At 49.1% G+C, this 14,074-nt stretch overlaps 1 protein-coding gene across 1 annotated transcript in view; it reads left to right on the top strand.

Annotated features, from left to right (window-relative positions):
* Positions 1–14,074, top strand: part of ACAD10 (acyl-CoA dehydrogenase family member 10) — a 43,252-nt gene that overhangs the window by 1,568 nt on the left and 27,610 nt on the right. The window contains 6 exon segments of the mRNA XM_036013651.1: positions 2,248–2,447; positions 5,472–5,620; positions 6,984–7,178; positions 10,637–10,795; positions 11,480–11,639; positions 12,920–13,061. Coding sequence (XP_035869544.1) covers positions 2,248–2,447; positions 5,472–5,620; positions 6,984–7,178; positions 10,637–10,795; positions 11,480–11,639; positions 12,920–13,061 — 1,005 coding nt within the window.

Below are 14,074 nucleotides of genomic sequence, written 5' to 3' on the forward strand. Positions count from 1 at the left end.
GCATATGGCATGGGAACTCGTGTGAACACTTTATATTACAGCAGTAGATAACACTTAATAGTGTGCTGGGTACTAACCTGAGTACTTTACATACTTTACCTCATGTACTAAACACTCATGTAATAGTAACAAGGACATCATGTAATAGTAGCAGTAGGTAACATTTAATAATGTGCTGGGTACTAACCTGAGTACATACTTTACCTCATATACTAAACACAACAAAGACTTTTACATTATAATAAAAGTACAATAATTGTTCCCATTTTATAGAGGAGGAGGCTGAGGCTCTGAGAGAGTGAGTAACTTGCTTAGGATTTCACACTTATTGAGTGGCAGAAGTAGAATTTGAATCCAAATACCTCTCTGATTCCAGAGCCAACACTCAATCTGTTTACTAAATCATCTTTTTAGTGTGCAACTCAATGTGTGTGCCTACTTAGGCCAGCATAGTTTAGGCGGTTCCATCAGTAGACGTGGCAGGTAGCATGGAGACGCGAGAAATGACAGCGTTTTCTGTCTCTGAAGGAAGTATTGGGAAGCGGCTAGAACGGAACGGTCGTCTCTAAGTGGAAGGAAGAAGCAGGCCAGTCACGGGAGCCTTGCCCACGCGTCCATTAGTGGGAGTATGTGGAGGGCAGCGTCGGCAGTGAGGACAAAGGCCAGTCCCCCAGGCCCCAGAGACACTTTTCATCTCTGTTAAGCCCTCACACAAAATGTGTTGGTGCTTTTAGGAACCTATAAATAAATTTCTCCTTCCATTATAAACTTGGGCCTTGGCATTAGAGCATAAGTAAAACGGAAAACGCAAATCAGCCTCTACATTTTTCATTTCAAAATTCACTCCCCGATTCAGCAAGTTTCCAATTACGTGAGAAACACAGTACATCGTCTTGAAGATTTACTGTTTAAGAATCTTTTCTTTAGATTCTTGGTTTATTGCATCCTTAGGGTGGCACTGACGCGACTCTCATAAACTTATAGGTTCGCTTACCAACCTGTTTCACTCTAACCTGGTTTTCAGTAAGTTTTCAACTACAGAAATCACATAAAAAAACAGATTTTCATGAGGAACTGACTGCAAATAGAATTTGCTTTAATTATTTTGTCCTCCCCACCCCGCTGCTTTTTATCTCGGACCTATGGAAAAGTTTAAAGAATAGTGTAAGATCTCTCAATACGCTTCATCATATAACTTTCACCTGAATTGTTTTGCCACATTTGATTTGTCTCTGCATGTATCCATAGGTGTACATATCTGTGTGTGTGTGTGTGTGTGTGTGTGTGATGTATATGCTTGTTTTTTCTGAACCTTCTGAAAATAAGTTTGGGCAAGAGGCGATGGAGAACAGTTAGGAAGCTATTGCAGTCACCTGAAGGAGGGCTGACGGCGTGATGGTGGAGTCGTAAGTGCTAGGAGGAGGTAACTACAGGGCGTCTGAGGAACGTACAGCAGAGACTCCTCGTCGGTCCTTTCTGGTAGCCAGACAGGTTTGAGGAAGGAAGTGACAGGTGAAGTATGACCTGAAGGACAACCTGGAATTAGCCAGGTAGCCAGTGGAAGGGAGCATCCCAGGCCAAGGGAAGAGCATACGAGAGGCTTGGGAGCAGGAGGAGAACGTTGCTTGAGGAAGCTGCATACACATTTGTGGGTCTGGATCGTCCGGGTTAATGTGTAAAAACTGGGGGAGGCAGATCTTACAGGGCTTTTTAAGTCAGGTTAAGGAAGTTTATTTTGAGGGCACTGGGAAGCCACCAAAGTTTTTAAATGAGGTTAGGATGTGATCGAATTCACACTTTTGAGAGATTACGGTGGTTGAAGAGGGAAGAAAAAAATGGGAAGGACGTTTGAGAAGAGGCAAGGGGATGATTTCGGGGGCTGTTGCAATGATCTGCCGGTGAGATGCTGGCAGTGAGAGTGGAGGGAGGTCATGGAGATTTCAGGAGGAACTGGTAGCCCAGAGCAACTGGAGTTGAGGTTGCTGGGTGGAGGACTAAGGGAAGGCAGGGGCCAGCTCCACAGGGTTCTAGCATGGGGAGCTAGGTGAATGGCGGAGCCCTTTACCAAGCTAAGGAGCCCGGGGAAAAGGAGCAGTCGGGGAGGGCAGAGACGGAGCTCAGTTCTGGCTGTGGTCTGGAGTGTCTGCTGGAGATCGGTGGGGATGTCCAGCCGACAGCCCTGAGCTCCAGGGCCGAGGTCTGGACTGGAGGTGGTGAGGGCAGACTGCTCTGTGCCTTCTCACGCAGCTCTGGCCTCAAGATGCACATAGGATGGCTTTTCCAGTCCTCACGTCTCCAGTGGGCTTGGAGGGCAGCCTTCCTGGGACACAACCAGTGCGGGCCCCACGGAGCCTGGCGATGGACACATTCCGGAGGCGGTCCCTACAGGGCGGTCATTTTTGACATGGGTGGAGTTCTCATCCCTTCTCCAGGGAGACTGGTTGCAGGTGAGCTCTTTCTACTTCACTTTCAGAAATGGGGTTGGGGGTGGGGAGGAATGGAAGGTGGTAAGGGGAGATGGAGAGGAACAGTGGGGCGGCAGTGTGTCCCAGTGGGTAATATTCCGGCTCTTGAATCAGATTCCAGCCACCATTCAGTGGCTGATGATGTTGGGCAAATTATTCAACTTCTCTGAGTCTTACCCTCCTCATCATTAAGTCAGGGCCAATAATAGTACCCACATCTTTGGGGCGTGAGGAGAGTGAAATGAGGTGGCCCACAGCGAGTGTTCAGCTCACCTAAAATTCCCAGTACGTGTTGAGGTGCCATTGTTATGCGTAGGGTTTAACCGCCTTTCCCTGAGAACTGGGCCAAGTCCGTCTGCGGTCTTGAATGCTGAAACCCCGCCCTTTGACCACAGCCTTCCCTCTTCCACCAACCTCCCGCTAAACCCGCGAGAGCAAACCTCCAGTCTCTGACCCTGTCTTTGTCAGCCCCTCCTGGTTTTACCCTTTTTCCTGCTTCGGTTAACTGACTTCACTTGGACTAGTTTTGGCTCTAGGCGTCAGACAACCTAACAAAACAGTGACGGAAACAAGGTGAGGTTCATTTCTTGTGCACAGAAAGCCCAGGTATGGACTAGGGCGCAGCTCTGTGACTTCAGGACTCGGGCTGTTCCCGCTGTGTTGCTCTGCTGTGAGTTCCGCCTTGGCTGCTTCACCTGCTGCCATTACATTCTCATTCCAGCCAGCAGGAAGGAAAAAGGGCCAAACAGCTGTCCCTCTCCTTTTGACCTGCTGTGGCGGCTGGTTGGGCAATTCTCCATGCTAAGTTAACTCAAGTGCAGGTTTTCTGTGCTCCTGGGTAAAAAATTACCCGGCTGTGCAAACTGGCCAAGTGAGCTATTTGTTGTTGTTGTTGTTGTTCCAGGAGTAGCTGGGCTCTCAGCTTCTCTATTTCCCTACTCATATTTCCCTCGCTTTTACCAGAGGGCTCTTCCAAACCCCCCCAGGAGTCCCCGTACTGCCCCACCCCAAGCCTTCCTGCCTGGCAGACAGAGAACGTAAAGGTGACAGGGCAGGAATCTTCTTGACTTTCTCTAGAATATCTTGAGAACCCATTTGCTTCTCTCCACTCCTACTGCCTCGACCCCTTTATGTCCCTGTCTCTTAGTGAGTGCCAAAAACTGTGTCACATGCAAAGGTGAATGTCCTGTGGCCACCTCCACCTCTCCCTGGTGGTTCCAGCCTTCACTGGTTTTCATTGTGAAAAGCTTCTTCTTTATCCTTCAAAAAAACTACATATATGTATATGTGTGTAACTAAGTATGTATACACACACATGAGAGTGTGTCTATGTATATGTGTGTGACGTGTATACACAAATTCCAGCTTGGATCACACTCCACAAACGTTTCCACATCTTTCCTTTTCGGACTCGGTAGATTACCTCGGCACCTTTTTCACACCACTAGGCACGGGTGCAGTTCAGGGGTCAGCAAACCCTTTCAATAAGGGCCTGGCAGGCTTTGCGAGCCCCGTGGCTCTGCCACAGCTCTCCAGCTCTACTGCTGCGGGGAGCAAGCAGCGACAGACAACAGTGAAGGAACAGGCGTGGTTGTGCTCCGACAAAACTTTTTCTGCAAAGGCAGATGGGAGACAGATGTGGCCCCTACGCCACATTTTGCTGACCTGCGGTCTAGTTTATACATCTTAACATCTGTGTGGGATTTCATTAGATGGATCTACCATAGTTGATTTAACCAGCTCTTTATTAATATATTTATGTTTCTAGCTCTTTTTAAAATATTTTACTTATTTATTTTTAGAGATAGGGGAAGGAAGAGAGGAGGAGAGGGTGAGAAACATTGATCGGTTGCCTCTTGTATGCACCCCAGCGAACCGGCGACCTTTCGCTCTGTGGGACGATGCCCAACCAACCGAGCCATACTGGTCAGGGCTCTAGTTCTTTTTATTACGGGCAATTCTGCGCACACATCCCGTGCATAACCTTTGCTTACTCTTGTAAGTGTTTGTGTGGGAGAAGCTCTTAGAGGTGGAATCACTACATCAGATGCGTGTGCATTTAAAGCTGTGCTCTCCACTGAGGCTGTGCTCGTCCACACTCCCGCCCGCAGCACGGGGGCGCGCCAGCTTCCTTAGGTGCTTGCCACCTCCGAGACCTTGGGAGATGCTGTACCCTTTCGTTCTAAAATTAAAGAAGTATTCCTATTTGGAATGGGTTTGAAGAGCCTTGCTGTCCTCAGAAGACACATTCCAAATTGGTAACGTTGGTTATTTCTAAGAAGGGGATTGCTTGTCATTTGAGTTTCTTTTTATGCCTCTCTATCTTGTCTGAAACATTTTTGATGTGTAGTCACTACTTGATCAAAACAAAAGATATGTGTAAGTTATGTTACGTCTTAGATATAATTATGAATGTTACATTTGCCCCATAGCAGCTGCATATAGAAAAAAAGCAACTCGGTGCAAGACACAGCAAGCCCAGTCCAGATGTTCCCAGGATATACGAATGCCGGTCCACCCACTGCCTTAGCTCTTTGAGGAGAGGCATTTTCTCCCTTGTTCCACAAAGACGGCATCCCTCAACTGAAGGTTTCCTGCTACACAGCCGTCAGGGATTACTACGGTTTACCAAATGGAGGGCTAGTTTCGGAGTGCTATCAGAATCTGGCTCATCATCACATGCCCTTCCTTCCTGTGTGGCCAGGACGGTGTGCGTGACCTAATACGTCTGAGCCAGCTAATGAGAAACCCGGGAAGAGCGTGTACAATGCGGCGTCCAGTGTCATCTCAGGCAGGCGGTCAGGACAAGAGGCTGACGGTGGTGTCCCCTCAGGCACACAGAGGAGCACTGCTGCTCCCCCGCAGGTCGGAGGCCGAGATCTGCGTTTCCCGAGTTCCTCCCAGCTCTCAGCAGAGCCCGCCTGGCACCGCAGCGATGCCCCCGACTCCCTAAACTGTAGCCGTTTGTTCACGGGTTTCACCTATTGCATATCTTACTTCCTGTAGAATGGGAGGAACAGAATCACATCCCTTCCGGAACTATATTGAAGACCTTCGTCTCAGGCGGTGAGAACGGGCTCTGGATGAGATTTATGCGAGGAGAGATGACAGTAGAGACTTTCTTACCAGAATTTGGGAGACTCTACTCTGAAACTGTGAGTGATAAACATATTTGAATTTCCATAATTCTTCTTGCCTAACACTCATCCATATTTATTAAACTGCAAATAAAGAAGTGAAAATCTAATCATTATACATTTTAAGCTATTTCTTCCATCCCCAGGCACCCAACTTCAGCTGCACATATGAACAAGTAAAAATATTCCGTTACTAAGCCTCCCATCAGCTATTGTTCGTCTGAAACAGGAGCTGTCTGCACGACAGCTTTGATCGGAAATCTTACTTAAGCAATCACGATGTTGAGCCTTTTCTCCACACTGTGTGTTTTTCTAAGGCCTTCATATGAACTCATGTGACCTCCATAGTAGCTGCTAAAGTGTAATGAGAACACAGTGAATAAAGCCCTGTGGATGGACGGTAGAGATGGCCGCACAACAATGACTGCCCTCAGTGACACTCAACCGTACACATGACATGGTTAAAACGGTCAAGCTTGTGTTATGTGTATTCTACCATGATTGTACATATGTACATATGTATACCTTTGAAAACACGATGCTAAGTCAAAACAAAGCCAGTCAAAAAAGACCATAGACTGTGTGATTCCATTTATATGAACTGCCCCAAAGAGGTGCATCAGTAAGACACAGACAGTGGATTAGTGGTTTGCTTGGACTGGGAGTATTGGGAGTGTGGGGGAGGGGATGGGGAGGGACTGCTGATGGGTGAGGGGTTTCATTTTGGGGTGATGACAATGTTCTAAATATGATTGTGGTGATGGTTGTACAACTTTGTGAGTATATTAAAAGCCATTGGATGAGTTTAAATGGGTGAGTTGTATGGTATGTGAATTGTATTTCATTGAAGGTATTATAAAATGCGTGTATAAAATAGTAGCCTTGCCTTTGCAGATTTTAAAGCATGATAAGAGTTTTCAAATCCCACACAGATTGAATTAAAAAAAATTGATCAGAAACTGAAGTTCATAACTGTGATGCTGAGGCAACACAAAACCACTAAATGTCTTCTGAATCACTAAAAATTCAGTTACATCCAGTTAATACACCTTTAGAGTTTAATGTATCCTCTTTTGGTATCCTGCTACTTTTTAAAACTGACAACCCATGAGTGAAATAAGGAACTCCTTTAACTGGAATACTAACATAAAGAGCTCCATTCCCTAGCCATGGTAACTCCAATTCTAGGTCACTTTTTTGTCATCTTATGTGCAAAGCTCTGCAGGTGGCTGAGGGAGAGGATTCCTTTAGGCAGCAAGCCAAAGGCCCCACTTTTACGCCAGGTAGCGGCAGGAAGCTGGGACTATGTCTGAGTCTTTTCCTCTGCTGGTGATTTTACTCTGAATGCTCGCTTGCTCTCCCCTCCCTCCCCCGTTCTCAGTCAGAGACCTGTGTGCCCGTGGGCTCCTTTTTCTCTCTGCTGACCAGTGAGCAAGTGGCGAAGCCGTTCCCAGTGATGACTGAGGCCATAACTCAAATCCGGGCGAAAGGACTTAAGACTGCAGTCTTGAGCAATAATTTCTATCTTTCCGATGGCCAGAGCTTTTTGCCCCTGGACCGGAAGCAGTTTGATGTGGTAAGTCTGAAGTGATCCAAAACCATAATCGAAACAGTCTGTTCTTGCTGCAGGACGCAAGGTTTACCGCTGCCTCGTAGCAGGACTCGAGTGGTGGGTAATTTTATTCAGACACTTGACCAAGTTAGGCCGAGACACAGCAGGTTGAAAAGAGGACTTCTAAATTATCACTGAGTTCTTGGCAAAGTCACACGTTTATGGGATTTGGTAAGTGGGTGAAGCCTCAGCTTTAGAGACTTCCTTACACTCTGGGTATGAACCGTAGTCGTCACGTGACTCACACCTCCGTCAGCCTCTTAATGCGCCCTTTGACCTTTCCTTTCAAAGACCAACCATGTTGCCCTGCGTTTCTGTGGCACCGGTTCTCGGACCGGCGCCGTCCAGTGCAGCCGACTCCAGTAAGAGGGATGTCCGCATGGCGCTGCTGGTCACATATGGATACTAAGCACTTGCAATGTGGCCAGCGTCACCAAGGAACTGAAGTGTATTTCCTCTTAATTAGTTTTAATGTAAATAATCCCACATGGCTAGTTGGTGCTGTGATACACAGTGCACGCAGCCCTAGACTGTCGCAGTGCCAGGAGGTTACGTCTATGAAGGATCCCATCTCCCTGAGAGAAGATAGGTCGTTATCTTGGGATGGATATAAATTATTGATAGATGAATTGCTTAAACTGAAAACCGATTCTTACTGAGCAGTTACTATGTGCCGGGCACTGGCTGTGCGTGAAGGGACACTGTGCTCAACCTGATAGCTACCATCCCCACCCTCTGGAATACACACTGCATTTCAAGTGCTCGGTCACCACCTGAGGCCAGTGGTTACTATACTGGAGAGACAGCATTTCCATCCGTGTGGAAAGTTCTGTTGGATCGTGCTATTTTAGAACATACAATCCAGTCGAATTGACGGGCAGAAATTCAGAACACACGTGTTGGAAATGAACCTCCCCACCTAATGCCGCTTCCACCCTCTACCCCCTCCCCCTCCTTGGAAGAGGGCTGGCAGGGCTCTCTGCCCTCTGGACACTTCGCCTGGCTCCTCACCTGCTTTAACTGCTGGTTTCCCCACTCGTCCACAGTTCAGCCCCCCTCCGAGCTCCGTCCCCTGTGAGTGCTCAGGGACCTCGTCCAGAATCCAGCCCTGTCTCTGCCAGCCTCAGATTTCTCAGAAAACTGCACCTCAGTTTTCTCACCTGTAATGTAGGAAGAGCAATTTCTTTGTGGTAGGGTAGCGGTGCAGATCATAGGAGATAATGTATGCAAAGCACTTGGCACAGTGCCTGGCACACAGTAAGTCCTCAGCACAGAGATTCGTTCCACCAAGTGTGGCTACAGGGATGGTACCTGCATCTGGACAAGTTAAGTTGGCCAGGCTCACATTGGGCTCTTCCACTGGAAACTACAATTTGAAAGATCTGTGAACTAACTTAAAACAGTGGACCTGTTTGTTCAGACCTCACAGGCCCCCTGGCGTGTGCTTCCCAGCTGCTTTTTGGCCGGTTTTCATATTGCAGGTCTGTAGGACACCTGGAGTTTTGAAAACCCATGTCCTCAAGAACAAGGATTTAGGTGTTTGTTCTCCAAAGCTATAAGGCAGGAGAAATTTTTTTGATAGAGGTAAAGAGATAGGGTAACCTCTCTATGATGTCTGTCGACGCTGGAGGCTGTTCCTGACCTCTTCAACCAATGTTATAGGAACGTGTCTCTGCTGAGATGCATGTGACTTTTGAAAAAAAAAAAATGTCCTCTAGCTCTGGCCGACGTGGCTCGGTTGGTTGGAGTGTTGTGCGAAAGGTCGTGGATTCGACTCCTGTTCAGGGCTCATACCTAGGAGTACATGTGGGCCCCTGGGCTGTGGGCTCGCCCGGATGGCGTGTTTGGTCGCATATGGGAGGCAGCTGTTTGATGCTTCTCTCGTATCTTTGCTTCTCTCCCTCCCTGCTTCCTCTCTCTCTAAAAAGACAAAGGTCAATAAAAATATTTTTAAAATGTCATCTAATTTTCTACATTACTTCTTATTGTAAAAGAACACATTACATAAAGTTCACCATCTTAACTATTTTTAACTGTGTAGTTCAGTAGTGTTCAGTGTATTCACATTGTTGCAAAACAAATCAGAACTTGTTCATCCTGTGAGGTAGAACAGAAAGAGAAGGGGAGGGATTTCATCAATCTTAAGAATTGCTTTGCTTTGCCCCGAACGGAACTACGCGTGAGAAGAGATGTCTGCTTGTCCGCACTCGGCCCCGTTGCCCTGGGCCCTGGGCCCTCTCTTCTCCTGTCTCAGCCAGCACCGCTGTGTGGCTTCCCTGCAGCGTGATGCGTTGATTGGTGTGTGAAACACCTGGTGTCCCTGCTGCCTACGACTGACGTTTTCTTGAGAAGGGGCTTCTTTGTCCTTTTAGCTCATTCAGGTCCTTAGGGGACCAGGAAGAGAGGTCCCGTTTACGCAGGACATTTATTTACCAGAAAGGGTAGTTCTCGGCCAACCTTCAGTAATGCCACTGTGGAGCAGAGGGAGGGGTCCTCGGGTTTGTGTCCTTGGACTTGGAGAGTGTGGGTCATTCCGGAAGTGAGTCAGGGATTTATTTCTATTCTTAGGGCAGGCCAGAGGCTATTGGTGGTAGGCCTCTGTGGCCATCTGAGGCCCATTTTGTAGGAGATTCAGCCCTGGGGACAGTGTAAGGGGACTCCCAGCAGGGTGCTGGGTCAGAGAGAGCCTGACACTGAGACGGCTTTTTCCGGGGTCTCCTGAACCCTCAGCAGCCACACTGGTCCCAGGTTAGATACACAACTGAAGCGAGGCTGTCAGGATGCGGGAGGCTCTTTACAAGAAAGCAAGTGCCTTTGCCACCAACGGTCTCTCTGGTGTTAGCCCTCCTGTGGGATTTATCCGTATAAATTGAGTGTGGCTGTTTTTTACCTTCTGAAGTGTGGACATTAAAGGCCTGGGTCTTTTGCAACAGTAAACAGTGCCTTCTTTCTGGAAAAATGGTGAAATACTTTCCCCAAAACTGAAACGTACAACTTTCCTTCTGCTCAGCGTAGGCACAATATCTAACATTAGCAAAATGCTTTGTCATTTTGGAGCTCATTCAAGTTTCCTTAAGTTTCGCAACAGCCGCTAGGACAGGTGAGATGGCTGTCAGTTCTCCCACTTCACTGATGGTGAAACTGAGGCCCGTCGCGGCTCCGCTGTCTGCACGAGGTCACTGTGTCTGAACCAGAGCTTCAGTTTTCTGAGTCGGCCCCCAGGTTTAATCCAAAACGTTCAAATCACTCTATTTTAAAAAGCAATGGCATTTTCTATCAAAATAGTCTCAAGTTACTTGTTTTAACAAATCTCAGCTGTCTTCCCTCTGTTCTTTAAAAAAATACAGCAGCGTGTGTGTGTGGGGGCGGGGGGGAGCACCGCTTTCAGGGCCCTTTCTCTCTCATTCCCGCCCCGCCCCCAGGTCGTGGAGTCCTGTCTGGAAGGTGTCTGCAAGCCGGACCCCAGGATATACCAGCTGTGCTTGGAGCGGCTCGGCCTGCAGCCTTCTGAGTCCATCTTTCTCGATGACCTTGAGGAGAATGTCAAAGCAGCTGCCGGCCTGGGCATGCACACCATCAAGGTGAGGGTCACTGCCCCCGCACTCGTGCGAGCATCTCCATGCTGTCCTCTGACATTCATCGTGGTGGCTGTCTGGAGTGGTTTCCCCGTGTTGCCGGAGCCTGTTTGTTTTTTAATTCTGCAATCCGTGTGGCTGGCTGCTTGCATTTCTAATGGGGAGTAAGACAGACGTGTACTGAGGAGGCGGTTTGAGGAGAGGTACGCAGCAGGCGAGCGGCAGGCTGCAGACGTTTGGGATGGCAGTCACGGGCTGTCCTGCCGACGCCCTTCTGGGTGGGGAGCCAGCAGCCACTGGCCCCACAGTCTGGCCCAGGGTGTGGCCGAAAGGCTCCTGAAGGCTGGGGAGGGGGGTTCTCGCTCCAGCTTCCCACCACTGAGTTTTCCTTTCGAAGCTGGCAGGCTCACAGAGACAGAGTGGACGCTGCAGCACAGTCTTCTTCCCTCCTGGTACAAGGGAGGGTCTTGGACTCTTACCCGGAGCTGCCCTGCAGACAGAAGGTTTAATGTGTTTTGGAATTAAATGGGAAGAGGAAACCCGTTCGATGGCTTCCTCATTAACTGAATATCCTGACTTCAGAGTCCTAGCCCAGACGACTGAGTTCTTGGGTGTTCCCATTTGAGAGAACAGACAGGAGGAAAGGTCGAGGATGACTGGTAGCCTGTTCAATATTTTCTTTGAAACCAGGTTCATGACCCAGAGGCTGCAGTAAAGGAATTAGAGACTCTCTTGGGCTTTACCTTGAGAACAGTTGTTCCAAACACTCGCCCTGTGAGAAACGCAATGGAAATTCCCAAAGATTCCTTGGAGAAGTACCTCAAGGACGTGCTGGGGACCCAAACCACAGGTATTTGAGTTCTTGTATTTTGGTTAACTCCTTCCAAGGTCAGGCCTTCGGGCTGGTTCTCACTTGCAAAGCAACCGGAGTGCAATGTGCCGGAGCCCAAGAGGCAGCCTGGTGAGGAGAACGGCCCCTGAGCCCGCGGGTCTCCGTGCCGCCTTCAGGTCTGCTTGGGGGGAAGCAACCACCGCCTCCGTTTCCACGCACCCTCCGAATGCGCCTGCCCGCCTGAGCGCGCAGCGAGGCCTGCGAACAGCTGTCAGGGAGGAGAGGGACGGGGGCTGCAGAATGTGCCCAGGGGGGCTGGAGGGTTCTGGGGGTTTTTTCTCGAGGTGACAGCGTGTTTGTAAAGGTGACTGAGAAGTTACATAATGTAAAATGTGACAGGTTGTCTGCACCTCTTCAGAAGTCCCACCTTCTTCACGTTCCACCCTCAGAAAGACAGGGGCCTCGTGAGCTTCTGAAGACATTTCTACCTGGTGACAAAGGTTCGCCTCACCCGGCTGGTCTTCACGCTACAATGTGTCCCAGTGACTGGCGCGTTCTCAGGGCCTCTGCAGGTGGGGGGGCCCTTGCTCCCCCCAAGTGCTCACCAGGCCTGACCCTGCCGAGCCTCTGAGATCAGATGAGAGCCGGCGTGTTCAGGGTGGTGTGGCCATAGGTGGAGGGGCCCCTTCCGACCGAGCCGGATAAGTCGGGCAAACCACCATGGCTGGCTCTTCTGATCAAATGAAACAAATCTGTGTCCAGAGTTCAGCCTTGTTATGAAGCTGAGGGCTAATTAGGATGTGTCTGCAAGAGAGACGAAGAGTTCGGCCTGCTGGGGTGGGAAACCGCATCTCAGGAAAGCAGCTTTGGCTCAGGCGGTAGGCCGCTGCTCGCTCCTTTCAGCTGTCACCCCGGCGTCAGGCGCGGTTTGGCTGAGCTCGGGCCGAGGGACGCACAAGGGAACTGTTCATCCTCGGGCTTAAAGCGTTCCGGTTAGCAAGATGGGTTGCCATGACTGTGCTTGTGGTGGACAAACAAAACTCAGAAGCGCCTCTTCAGAGACTAGGAGTTGGCGGGAAGGGCAAAATCGGACACCATACAAGTGGGAGTATCATTGTGGTGTAAATCCAGTGGCCTTGCCGCAGTGGAGTGGCACGTGACTCTGGACCAAGCTGGTGGAGCGTGGTGCCATTCCTACACAGTGTACCCCAAACACTGAACTCGCTGGGAAAAAAGAATGTCTCTCCAGGTCTGTCCTTCAGAGTGGGTTTGAGCTTTCTTTATTTTCCAACTTGCAGGCCCATTGGAGCTCCTTCAGTTTGACCACGGGCAGTCAAACCCAACTTACTACCTCAGGCTGGCCGGCCGGCAGCTGGTCCTGAGGAAGGAACCCCCGGGGACACTGCCTCTGTCTGCCCACACGGTGGGGAGGGAATTCAGGTGAGCTCCCGGGGCTCTGGGCGCACTGCCTCCGTCTACCCACACGGTGGAGAGGGAATTCAGGTGAGCTCTCAGGGCCCGGGGCACCCTCGCCCACTCGGCCTCTGGGGCTCGGCCCCTGAGCTGGCAAGTCAGTGCTCCATTAAATGCCTCGAGACATTTAAAACTACACGTGTGACTCTCCAAAGGTACTTCAAGTAAGAACATGTAAACTAATTTTATTGATAAGTTTGTTTTCTATACCAAAACCTGTGGGAGACTAGACATTTTTAGAATTTCTAGATGAAAAAAGGCATTATTAAGATACTCTTTAGTCTTACCCTTCAGTCTTAAAGACTCTAAGACCTTAAGTCTTAAAATCAATATGTATTTTTAAAATATTTTATTTATTTTTAGGGAGGGGAAGGGAGGGAGGGAGAGAGGGAAAGAAACATTGATTGGTTGCCTCTCACACATGCCCCAACCAGGGATTGAACCCACAACCCTTGACCAGGAATCAAACCAGCGACCTTTCTCTCCACAGGACGATGCTCAGCCAACTGAGCCATGTGGGTCAGGGCAGAATCAATATATTGACGGGGCTACAGCCCAACAGTTGTGGCCGTGAATGGGTGATGAATACATGGGGCTTTCTAATACAAATGTCTCTACTTACGTATGTTTGAAATGTTCCATAATAGAATGTTTAAAAGAATAAAGGTGTTACAACTCATCCCAAATAAAATCGCTTGCTTTGCAAACAGGAAAATGTAAACATAGTAGATTTAAACAAAACTACCTGTGAATCTCTTGGAGAACGAGTTCTGGAGAAATGCATGGGCTCCAGGGTGGGGCCTGCATTCCTGGAGGACTTCCTCCTCCTGCTCCTCCTGCTCCTCCTGGGCTACCTTGCTCTAAAGCTGTGGATGGTAGGGAGGACAGTGCGATTTTGGCCCCAGGGCCCTTCTCGTTCTTTCTGTTTACTGTCTCTGCTCCGGGCTTTTTGATTTCTTGAAATCCGACTTCTGCAAATG

This window comes from Phyllostomus discolor, chromosome 13, assembly GCF_004126475.2.
Source record: "Phyllostomus discolor isolate MPI-MPIP mPhyDis1 chromosome 13, mPhyDis1.pri.v3, whole genome shotgun sequence".
NCBI classification, from domain to species: domain Eukaryota; kingdom Metazoa; phylum Chordata; class Mammalia; order Chiroptera; family Phyllostomidae; genus Phyllostomus; species Phyllostomus discolor.